Here is a 13052-nt window from a genome sequence, read left to right on the forward strand (position 1 = left end):
TTTTAACAGAATAACTGATGTCACATTGATATTTATCTGGAGTAATTTCTGTTATAAAAGGTTCAGTTGACTTCACATTACACTCGGCTTTTTTATGCTTTCAGTATGGGTTGTATTTACACCATAGACTAATAATAAGAATATACCGAGCTATGGCAACCCTTTTGCTGCTCATAAACCAAACCATGTGACTGGTGGATATCCTAGCAACAGCAGGCCTTGATTGTAGCAGACGATCAACGCCTGCGTGAAATAAAATAAATGGAATTGATGGAACACGGAAGAATGATCTTTTATGGAGTTCGATTTGTAAATTTGTTTTTCTAAGTTGTAAATATTCTGTTAATATAGTGAGTTTTTCGTTTAGATAGTATTGTGCATTTTCTTTATTCAATTTCAATAACTCTCTAAGCAATTAAAGATACAAGCGTACCAAAAAGAATCGGCAAACGGTAAGATTTTTACCTACAATTTAAATTTAAGATACCGATTAGTACATTTTTGCATTAACGCAAAAGGTTTACGCCATTACGTTCACGCCAACGCTGACGTAGCAGTTCCAAAGAAATAAAAGTTACTGAAAACTACGATCAAAAACTAATTACTAATGTCAGAATAATGCATAACTAAAAGAAAAACAGTTCAATCTCTGCACCTGGAAAAAAATTATAACGAAAACACATTACGTCTTAAAATACATGTCGAGTGCCAAACTATAGATAATGTTGCCATTTGGCAACCATGCTGCCAAAGTTTTCGCCAAGCCTTTCACCAGTCACATGATGTATCCATGAACCAATTTTTTCATCAGCAAGTCTGGGAAAGCTCGGTCTACTCTTATTATTAGTCTATGATTTACACCATGTGCTCTTTCATTTTGACAGTTGAGTTAGTTAGATTTGTCCACACCATCTGCTGATGTTTTTTCCTTAAAGATACAGAAAATATTACTTTTGCGTTCTCGTTTAACAAATAATTCTTGACGGGCTGGTCCGATACCAGGAACTTAGAGTAATATAAAATTAAAACTACAAAATAATTCAATCAATAATAATAATAAAAAAACACATGGTTAGAGGCAGAAGATCACTGAGTCTGAGAAAATGTCACATTCTTAATAGACATCTCATAATCTGAAGAATTCTAGAGATTCATCTGGGAATGAATAAAAATGCAAAGTAACATTTCTCCAAAGAACTAATCCAGTCCCATCTTTGTGAATTATAGGAAGCACCAAAAAGAGCTTTTCATTTTTTACTTCAGTAAAAAAATGATTTACATTGATTTCCTGTATTAAGTTTTCATAGCTAAAAACAGAAGTTCAACAACAATAGTAAATAAAGAAAAAATTTTTAAAAGAAACTTTACTGAAACGGGTTTACTTTTTGCCATCTACTTATTGCTAAGGGCTGTGCAACTGATGACGATTGCTTCTCGTCACAGGAGGGGGGGGGGAGGTCAGGGGTTAGCTGACCCTTTGACCCTTTCTTGAATCTGCTCCTAGTGGCAATCGGGGTTGGGGGGGGGGGTTAAATTTTTAATATTAGTACTTGTAACCCAGGGCAAACCTAACCGAGCAGTATTGTGAAGGCTACATGCAACAGCTAAACTTATTTTATTTAGAAGCATATAAGGATAGAATGACAGATTCCCCCTCCCCTTTTGTTTGTGAATAAGATAAGTTAAAATGAAAATAATTGAATTCCTAAACAAAACAAAATTTATTTTTACAATTGTATTCAACTTGAAAATTTATGTACATAGAAAGTCTCTGAATTCACTCTAATTCTCTCTCCATGTTTAAGGGTGGTTTCGAATTCTCCATGACTACACAAGTGTCTTCGAACCACTGCTTCATCTTTCCTCTCGTCACCTCCCATGACAAGAAACTTGGCCTCCACATTCTTAGTTTTCCCCAGTCATTTTTCACTTTATTCCATAGCTAGAGAAATATTGAAAATTTAAGTCACCAAGTGTTTAAAGAAATAATCGTTCGAGAATTTTCTTAGTGTAGAAAAAATAAATGAATGATAATAATATTTCTGAAGCAGTTAATAAAATTCTATCAAATAACTAGTAACAGTAAATGTCATTGGAAATGGAATATCTTTATCTTTACTAATAATAAAGCTGAAAGTCTCTTTGTCTGTCAGGATCTCTGTGATGCGCATAGCGCCTAGACCGTTCGGCCGATTTTCATGAAATTTGGCACAAAGTTAGTTTATAGCATGGGGGTGTGCACCTCGAAGCGATTTTTCGAAAATTCGATGTGCTTCTTTTTCTATTCCAATTTTAAGAACAAAAATATATGATGGACGAGTAAATTAAGAAATTATCATAACGTGGAACCGTAACATGTGCACAAGCCAATTGGCGAGAAAGTTCGCCATACATTGTTTGTAAATATACAGGCGAACCAAAAGACTTTTTAATTTTTTCTATTACGGGCGAAGCCGTGCGGGTGCCACTAGTTAATAATAGATCTCAAAGATGCTTTTAAAATTAACACATACTGAGGTCCCTGTGGATGTAAATAAGGGAGTATCTGAACTTTGTGGCCATAACGATGGAAACTAAGGTGGTTTGATCATGCAGGTAAAGAGACCTCAGAAAGATGTTGAGACTGCAGTATTGCCCTTGTTTTGGGTTCATCCGTCTGGCACAGCCATAATCGAGCTAAATGCAAAAGTGCTCACACTGAAGTTGATATATCTATATCTTCACGGGGATCTTCTGCGTCTCCTGCTGACGTGCTAAAATAGTTTCAGCTACCAGTGTTAAGAGCTACTCATCTTCTATATCAGGGTTTTCGTCTTCAGTTCTGTTACAGCAATTCTAGACAGATGGATGATTCCAAAATAAGTGAAATTGCAATCTCTGAATGAGAGGTTTAGTATTTGCTTACATTTTCTGTGGAATTAATAGCTGTCAAAATGTAACCTAAAATGTAAACGCAATGTTTACGGCTCTGAAAACATGACATCTGACCTAGGACGAGTTTATTTCTGCTGGTAACGAAGGAGAAGGAATTCTTAATGTGGCACAATGCTGAGAACTATAGCAGCAGGTTATTGGAAAAGCAAACCAGCTATCCTCGCCCACTTTTGATTTCTTTACTAATAATAAAGCTGAAAGTCTCTGTCAGGATCTCTGTGACGCGCATAGCACCGAAGCCCTTCGGCCAATTTTCATGAAATTTGGCACAGAATTAGTCTGTAGCATGGGGGTGTGCACCTCAAAGCGATTTTTCAAAAATTCGATTTTGTTCTTTTTCTATTCCAATTTTCTGAATATTTCCCCGAGCAAAACTATCATAAGATGGACGAGTAAATTACCAAGTTATCATAACGTAAAACCGTAACATTGGCAGGCCGATTGGCAAGAAATTCACCATACATTATTTGTAAATATACATGCGAACCAAAAGACCTTTTAATTTTGTACTACAGGCAAAGCCGTGCGGGTTCCACTAGTATGGAATATTTTAAATCCGTTGTCCATGAAAGTTCAAGCTATGAAACGATGATTTCTTCTCTGCTTCAATAGGATAACAACTTTGAAACCCTAATGTGTGAATTTTCGTGAAACAGCTTCTTAAAGAATTTCGCTTTCAACATAAAACCAGTAGAAAATATCGTGTGCAGGATAAGTGAAAATCAGGTCCGTTTTATTTAGTAGAGTTCGGAATAGGCAATTGCCCCCTCCCTGACTTTGAGAAATCAATGTACTTGCATATAATGGGTGTGGTTTTTGTTGTTTTTCAATACATAATGCATTGCATTTGCCTCTCCCTCTTCGGTTGGATAAATTTTGAAATGACGGGCCTAGTCATGTAGCATAACATCTTAATGAGCAAAATGTAATTTTTGTATTTACAAACCTGTTTCAATAGCAAATAAATGGACTTAGCACAAGAACGAGTTCTTCACAGTTGTTAACAATAGTTTTTTTTTTCACTTGTTTGATGTTTTAAAATTTATGCTGAAGCTGTACAACATATCGTCGCTCAGAGCAACAGGACATTTAATCCCAGGAATAACACTAGGATATCCGACTTTTGCTCTGATGCAACAATATAATATTTGTTAGTTAGTATTGCTTGTAATTCACATAAAATTATAAGCTATAGTACTGTTAAAATGTGGAGTAAGCAGTTGTTGAGTTATTTATCAACAATCAAAGGGGCCTCTGGCCCTCAAACTATGAAGGCGCCTTCTGAATAACTTTCTGATCTGGCACCCCCAGAGGTATCGTTTCACTTGGAGGACATTGTGACCACGAGCATATTTAACGTCGCCCAGTCACCATTAATGACGACGGTGGATCTTCGCTCAGCGAGGATCGAACCCGAGACCCTCCGGCCCCAAGTCCAATGCCTTACCGATCAGACCACCACGACCTTGATTTATTTAATGTAAACTTCCGGGAATCACATATTGACCTTCCATATTTAAAAACGGAATCTTACCTGAAAATATGACTCAAAACTAATCTTCATGGGATCATAACCATGACTTCCACTCAGACACATATTTGGCGAAGGCAAAAAAGTAACTTGCAGTTTATAATTGAAGTTTGCTCCTAGATTAGCTGATCCCTTGATGAACTGCAAGAGACGATTCATTATCATTTTTGGTGACAGAATATAGTGATAGCAGATTTTCTGAAACCACAGCAATCGCATTACTCCCAAGGAGTCAAGCAGCTGTATTTTTCGTCGTTTTACTTACGAGAACGTTTCCGACCGCTTCCCCTCCGATTCGCACGTCCGTCAAAGGTTCCAGCTTGTATGCATCGTTTCCGGGGCAAGACGAGTCCATGCTCAGGCGACTGCTCAGGTGGATGCCCAGGCTGAGCTGGACTGTGGACACGCTGAGCAGATACAGTGGCACGTGCTTGATTGGCCTGTACCGGAGCTCAGTGGGCGTGCATCCGTCGTGGGTGAACTCTTGCCGAGTGCGGCCCAAGATCTATCTCCCCAGGAGGAGAGGGAGAGAAAAGAAAATTGAAGAATTCGTGAATTTTAGAAATTCACAATGGTACTCAAGAGGTAGCTGTTTTAAGATTTTTAATAACTTGAGAATCATGTAAGAGAACAAAAATGCTTCCTTTTTCTTTCATGCTTAGAAAACGGTTTGAAAAAGTGCAAATTGTAAAAAGAAACCAATATTATAAATAATCTGATAGCTCAGCCATCTGGCAAACTACTTCTCACCTTAAATGTAGTATAACTAGATACACAACTTTGCAGCGAAAGCCAATATCCGCCATGGAATGCGCGAAACTCGAAATATAGACGGGTAAAAGCGTAGCCTACGTGAATGCAACGAAGTTTGCATCCCATTAGGCTACGGGGCAAAAGTTGTTGCTTGCATGCTTTTTTTGCACATTTGCCAGTCTATACTACAAGAGCTTGTTGCCCGTCGAACCAGTCTCCAGTCTAATTAATACTACGTCTGTTTCTCCCGCGCTTTGTGGTAACGCCTGGTAATCCTAAGACCTTTTGCCAAAAGGGTAAGAAGTTGAGGAGCAAAGTTAAATTTTGAATACTACGTGCTGATTAAAAATACAGCGTTTTAGAAGGTAGTATTTAAAAGTAAGGAACCTCACGTTATACTTGCGCACCCTGCTTGTCAGCGGCGGTGGTAGGGTGCAAAGCGGGTCAATTGTCTCCCAGCTTTTGGAATGGTTGGCATAGCCTTAACAGTAACCCCTATACCAGAGTTTCCCAAACTGTGGCTCGCGGGCCCCCGGGAGTTCGCGGTGCTATCCAGCTAAAACGTTAAATATAATTGAGATTGAAGGACGTGTAATGATATTATAATTCAAAAAGAAAGCACATTTATGAGAAATAAAATATTTCTTGCTTAAGTTCATGCAGGACGCAGCGCCCCCCTCCCCCCCCAAAAACTCTCCGAAATAAACACACTACACATTAGTTAATTTGGTGTACATGACGAAGTTCATATTGTTACAAAGCTATATTAATATTTGTTACAAAACTATATTAGAAAAAAATAGACTTTACTGTGTCAAATCATTTTTATTTACTTTTTTGCGCGCTGGGAAAGAGAGAGAGAGAGAGAGGGGGGGGGGGGGGTCCACGAAGTTTGTAATTTTTCCGGAAGGGGTCCACGGAGGTCTGAAGTTTAGGAACCTCTGCCCTATACGGTGTTGCGTGACACAGCGAAGTTCGTTAGAGAATCGTTACGCTATCAAATTTTGCTTCCAATCTCCTTCCGAAATGTTTACAATGCTTCAACAGGCTTTGGGACTGTGTTTGTTCTATTCGCAAGTCAAAAGGGCCACTGCCCCTCAGTCCTCACGAAAGGCTGAGGGCCGGGAAGAGGCGACTGATGTGAACCCTAGTCTGGACTTCCATCGTCGGCCCGTACTGACATGAATGTGCAGCGAGTGCTTGAATTTTTGAACATGGGCCGTCGTTTGAGTCTCTACCAAGTAGCAGAAGACCTGGAGTTATAGGAGACAAAGGTGCAATACATTGTTACCGAAGAGTTGCACATGCTGAAAATCTGCCTGAAACTTGTGTCTATTTTGATTGAAGAACAGAAACAATGGTCTCTAGCCTCCCGACAGTTCGGACTTCTCGCTTTCTGACTTTTTATTTCCGCGCTTAAAATCAGCGCTGAAAGGAAAACGTTTCGATTCCACCGAGAGCATCTAAGCAAATGTCAAGGCAGCCCTTACATTAATCTTGGAACAGGACTTCAGGCCTTTGAGTTCTGGAAAAGACGCCTGCAGAAGTGCATTGTTACAGGAGGTACCTATTTTGAAAATTATTAGTCAGTTGCGCCGATCGGCTGAATAAATCTGTGTCTTTGGGCGAAGGCTCATTACTTTTGAATCCTACCCTGTATTGCACAAAACTTGCAGATTACTGCATACACGTGTTTCGACGTTATGAGGAACATAACACCTTTGCAATGCAAAAGAAATAAAATTATGGATGAAAATACATCCACAGACTTATGTAGAAAAAAACCTTTTTTTTTGGAAATTCAAAATGTCAAGTTGACAAAAAGTTGCTCTTACAGACCCACATACCAACCACAATTTTTTTTATTCAAATCAAAAAATGTTTAGGTATGCCGCACGAAGCCTAAAGTTTAAAATATTCAACCAAAAAAAACCTTATATATTTTTTAAATAACGAAATGTTTTGAATAAACAAAAAAGCTGACTAAACAAGGCTGACTAAAGCTGGCATAAACAAGGAAGTCGAACATTATTGTTTGAAAAAATAACTTTTGCTCCTATGCAATATTTAGATCACCTGCATAGTAGTACTCAAAAATTAGGAGCTTTTTCAAGTTAAGGTCAAACTTTTCATTATGAACGAATTAATTACATTGAGAGGCATGAAAAATGCCTCTGACACTATTCCTCCAGGTTCTTATGCAAAATGACCTCCTAAATCCAAATATGACCAACATTTTCCCTCATCACCCACCACTTTTTGGAAATGGTGCCCCCCCCCCATTTTTTTTAATTTTCGTCAATTTCGTTGCCATTGTTTTGATTTGGAAGGGAACAACAGAGCATTATATCAAACGTTAACATTCTTTGGGGAACTAGAGAGATGAAAAGCTCAAAAGTATGAACATTTGTAGCAAGCTGGGGGATGCAGGGGGGCATTCGCACCTACCAAATGTTTAAAAAGTCATCAAAACGATCTTTTTTATTCTGGTTTATTTTCCACAATGTTCTTCATTTATTTTTCGGGGAGAGGGGGGGGGGAATCTTGGTACCGTCAATGTTTGCAAACGAATGGCATTACAGATTTTCAGTTAAGAAACTTACGTTCACAGATGTATTTAAGATTGGAAATCAAATTAAGTGTGTTTATAATTTAGAATTAATGTCATAATTTTGGTTTTGTATTGGATTTTATGGTTAGCTCTTGTAATAATATACTGCTAATAAGGATTTTTTAGAGGGACATTTTTTCGCTGGAAAATTTTTATCTTTTATTTACTTTTTTTTAAAATTGTAAATCTAGGTTTAAAAATATGTCCTTTAACAAAATACTTTTTACATAAGTTTTCCTTTGCTTTATAAATAAAAAATATTTAGCTTTATTTTTTTTATTATACTGTAAGAAAACTATTTTATTACTTAGCGGCATATTTTTACAAGAAATGAATAAGAAAACTTATCACAAGCACCAGAAATATAAGTACATATTAATGCTACGTTATGAGGTCATTTAATTTCATTTTCGATCTAAATTACATCTGTGAATCTGAATTTTTACTGAAGATATTTGGTGCAATTCGAATGCAACGGTTAACTCTCCCCCCCCCTTTTTTTTTCTCAACGTGATTTTTTACAACGGGAACATATTTTCCGATTCAAAGGTCATATACGAGTCATGTCGCTGATCTCGTTTTGATGACTTTTTAAATAACTTGGGGGAGGGGTGAACACCCACATGAGCTCCCCAACTTGCTACAAATGTTCACACTCTTGAATATTTCACCACTCTAGCTCCCCAGAAGAATGTTAACGGTTAATGTAATGCTCTGTGTTCCACTCCAAGTCAAAATAAAGGCAATGAAATTTTAAAAAAATTAAAAAGAAAGGCTCCATTTTTAAACAGTTGTACGTGATGAGGGAAATTGTTGATCGTATTCCCACTGTCAAGCCTCCCCCCCCCCTTTTTTCTTAACTTTCTCGACTCGCGGCATCATTTGAAGAATTATAATTTTCTCACGGTTCCCTAGTCCATCTCTATTAATTAGGTAAGTGCGTAAGTGCACCCGTAAGTAAATAAGGTTACCATTAGGTTCAAAACCTAAAATCTTCCGCTATTATAATTGAATTTCTCCAGTTTTTGCATATTCGTGAAATGACTCATAAGAACTAAGAAAAAATGAAACCAAGTTTCAATTGTGTTTCTCCACAGTTATAGCAAAAAAAAAAAAAAGATTTTGTCTTATTAGAAACATGGGCCCTAATAAGGAAGACTTTGGGCAAAGATTACTTCACACAAAATTAAAAACAACAAAAAGTACTATCAAACTAAAAAGAATTTAGAGTCTTTAATATAAATATATATTGAACTACATTCGATAACCCCAAAAATATTATCAAAAATTTCAAGGATCAATCGTCATATTCGGGACAACTGTTAATTTGTTATTTTCTGTTGTTGTTTTTTTTTTTTTTTTTTTTGGGGGGGGGGGACAATTCGAGTATACATGTGCAGCATATGCAATGATCATATCCTCCACCTGATTCTCCAGTGTCATTTTTTTAGGTTACCCGGGTGCTAAGAAACTAACCAGCGACCTTAATGGTTAACAATCTACTTTTCGTGGTTATCAAAGCATAGTGGAAAAAATGACGGTATGCTGCGACATTTATCGTTGTGAATTCGTCAACTACATAAATTAGGATACAAGAACAATTAACAGCTTTTTTATACTAGTAACCAACAGTGAACTATATTGAAGCAAAACTTATTAGCAAAATAAAAGCAGGTAGTACATCACTCCTCTATTATAACCTTCGCTAAACTTTTGTCTGGTTATTAAAAATTGCTTGTCGAAAACGATTTATTATCAGTTTGGCTTTCTGATGAAGATGAATTTAAGATCTACCGAAATTTTACTAAGCCACATCAAAAAAATTGGGGGGGGGGGGGGGGGGGGAGGAGTGACCTTATTTGGCAAACTCAACTAATATACAATACTATATTGATAACAACAAAACTTCGAGGTTTCCCTCACTCCTTCTTAGGGCACCCCAGCGTGCCACGGAACCCAGTTAGAGAACCCCTGCCCTAGCGGACAGGTTGCTTTTACTGCAATCATACTGTGCCGGCAAAGAAACGACTTTTACGGAAATTATTTGCTCATTATTGTTTCTTTTTATAGAGAATTGCATCGAACTTAGAGCGACAAAATTGGTTGCTAAATTGGTGATATGGCAACCAATTTAGAGACCTAACTTGAATATATTTAGAAAATAAGAGAAGATTCTAGAACTGGGCTGACAAATACGTGGCCTATCTTGCATGTCGGAAAGTTTTCCTGACAAGACAAAGTGTTTAAAATAATTGTGAAAATAAAACGATTCGGAGAATATATATATATTTTTAACTCTCCGAAAGCATGTTATGACGGTTGCATTAAAATTTCTGGAAAACGTGTTCACTTATGATGAAGTGGTCACTTCGCGAGATTGATTATCACCAATCTCGGGAAACGCAAGAAAGAGAATTCTTGTTTTGTTAATTGAGCATTTTATTTATTTATTTATTTTAAATTTAAGTACATTTTCTTGTTGCTTTGTAGAGCACTTTTTTATATTTTGAAACGGCATTTTAAGGGATTTTTTAATGACCAAAACGGGCTCTCGTAATTAATGAAAATTTTCTATTTCATATTTAAACTGAATCTTTTCCGTTTCATCAGTCATTTTTTTCTCTCATAAAATTAATGACAAGTGTTAATTACAGGTGAATATCAATACTTACTCTGACGTATGCTTTTGTACTTCCACTGTGAAGGTAGAAATAAAAGGATCCAATTTCCATTTGATTTCCTAGGAAATTAAGACTTGAGACGAATTTGGTGAACAATTTATATTTTGTAGGCTCCGAGGGTTCTTTCACTCCAGCAAACATGCCTGTTTAACAAAAAATCATAATTAGAGTTTTCAAAACTACTTAAGGATTCCATTACGAACTTTTTAATTAAAGAGGTGAATAAAAATACAGGGTTTCTATAAAAAGTAACCGGACTGAGTTTGTGACAACGGTTGTTGGTGGTCTGGTGGTGGTGGTGGATCGACGATCGAGGGCAGGGGGCCCGAGTCAGTTGCTTCCAAACGACTGGACTGTTAGCATCGTGCGAGAGAGCAGTGCGTGTTTAGTGATCTCGTCGGAGTGAAAATGGAGCGTACCATCGAGCAACGTGTTACATCAAATTTTATGTCAAACTCAAGAAAACGCCAAAGGAAACTCTTGAAATGATCAATGAGGTTTACGGTGAGGAAGCTAAGTCTTCCAGTGGCATAAGAATTTCCGAGAGGACCGCAACGACGTCCACGACGAACAGCGCGCCGGACGTCCATCAACCAGTCACACGGACCCAAATGTGCAAAAAGTGCGTGATGAGTTGACCACTGACCGTCGTCTGAGCATCCGAGCAATCGCAGGAGAGGTCGGGATCGACCTGCCGTCGCACACCTGTCTGCTTGTTACCGAGGAATTGGCCAAACACTCGAGGGCGACATTGCCACAGCCTCCCTACAGCCCGAATATGGCACCACCGGACTTCTTCCTCTTCCCCAAGGTCAAGAGAGTACTAAATGGGACACGGTTCGGAACTCTGGAAGCTGTTCAACTCGCTACGACAAGGGTTCTAGAAGCTTTACGGGTTGCCGACTTCCAGGGGGCGTTCAGGGACTGGAAAATCCGGTACCAAAGGGTTAGCGCCTTCCATGGGGACTACTTCGAAGATTTCTAGTGAAAAGTGTAGAAATTTTGCCAATTAATATGTTTTCTAAGCTCAGTCCGGTTTCTTTTCATACAAACCCTGTATATGTTACTGTCTGCATGGACCGGCGTTTCACGGTCTACCTCAAAAATATACATTTGTTCGGTGTTCCAAGCATTTTATGATATAAATTTCCCCGTTTTCATAACATTTTTTTTATTGCTAATCCACTTCTATTAGTCATAGCATGATGTTATATACACTGGTGTGCAAAACTTAAGCAACAAGTGGTTTTTCAGCCACAGCTCCCCAACAAAGTAAATACTCTAGTCCTACTCTGACTCCGCATCCCTGCCACGACACATGTAACCGTCAACATTTACGTATACTTTAAACCAGCACCATGATAAGCAATATTAATACCCAAATCATTCTCACCTGCATAAATCTCTGCGTTGGCTCCTTTCACTCCTAACCTCCTGAAAGCCAAGCAGCTTTTCCTTTTGTTGTATGTGGCTCTGTCCGCTGCAAACTCCTCCTTGTCTTGAATGGGGTTGTACTTGTTGTCTTCTGTCCACTCTTGGCAGTTGAGGTCATCCCACAGAGAGCGCTTGTGTCGAGAGCCAGAGCCTGGGTCCCACGGCTCAGATTCAGGCTCGAAGAAGTTCTGGGCAATGCGCTTCGATTCGGGATTCTTCTTTTTGTCGAAATAGCGCAGAATGTTTTCCGCGGAACATCGGGATTCGTAAAGAATTTTTCGGAGAATTTTGTCGATTTCGTTAAAGCCGAACCTTGGCCAGTTGTGAGCATCTGGATAAAACATAAATAACAGTCAGAAAATGTGATCAAAAGCTAAAATCGGTGATTGTAAAAATAGCAATGCAATTTTTTCAGCAATAAAGAAAAGAGAAGGAAAGATTATCGACAAATACGTAGCTTTTTAATGATTCTGACTACATGTATGAAAGCATTTTTTTTAAATTTTTCTTTATGAACGTATTTGGCACTGCAGACTTATTTGCGTCTGCATTGGAACAACAAACAAATGTTGCGGTAACTATTATGCTTGGTCAGGAGAGGAATACCTACCTAAATAGAAGAAGTAAATGCTATCCAAAACCGCAGAAACCTAGTTGTCACACTGAAACTCTATCTCCAAACTATACATTGACCAAATCCTTCATAAAAAAAGTTCTTATCTTTTCTTTATCTTTACTAATAATAAAGCTGAAAGTCTCTCTGTCTGTCAGGATCTCTGTGACGCGCATAGCGCCTAGACCGTTCGTCCGATTTTCATGAAATTTGGCACAAAGTTTGTTTGTAGCATGGGGGTGTGCACCTCGAAGCGATTTTTCGAAAATTCGCTGTGGTTCTTTTTCTATTCCAATTTTAAGAACAAAATTATCATAAGATGGACGAGTAAATTGCGAAATTATCATAACGTGGAACCGTAACATGGGCACAAGCCAATTGGCGAGATCATACATCATACATTATTTGTAAATATACAGGCGAACCAAAAGACCTTTTAATTTTCTATTACGGGCAAAGCCGTGCGGTTACCACTAGTTTTTAAAAAAGAGAAAG

General features: G+C 38.0%; 1 protein-coding gene across 1 annotated transcript in view; it reads right to left on the minus strand.

Annotated features, from left to right (window-relative positions):
• Positions 1-1704: 1704 nt before the first annotated feature.
• LOC129234433 (uncharacterized) overlaps positions 1705-13052 on the minus strand; it is an 86535-nt gene continuing 75187 nt past the window's right edge. Inside the window, exons 15-19 of the mRNA XM_054868432.1 lie at positions 11904-12275; positions 10502-10653; positions 4731-4970; positions 4469-4606; positions 1705-1942 (exon numbers count right to left, since the gene is read on the minus strand). Coding sequence (XP_054724407.1) covers positions 1778-1942; positions 4469-4606; positions 4731-4970; positions 10502-10653; positions 11904-12275 — 1067 coding nt within the window. The 3' untranslated portion in view covers positions 1705-1777. The remainder of the gene's footprint in view (positions 1943-4468; positions 4607-4730; positions 4971-10501; positions 10654-11903; positions 12276-13052) is intronic.

Source organism: Uloborus diversus, chromosome 1 (genome assembly GCF_026930045.1).
Source record: "Uloborus diversus isolate 005 chromosome 1, Udiv.v.3.1, whole genome shotgun sequence".
Taxonomy (NCBI): domain Eukaryota; kingdom Metazoa; phylum Arthropoda; class Arachnida; order Araneae; family Uloboridae; genus Uloborus; species Uloborus diversus.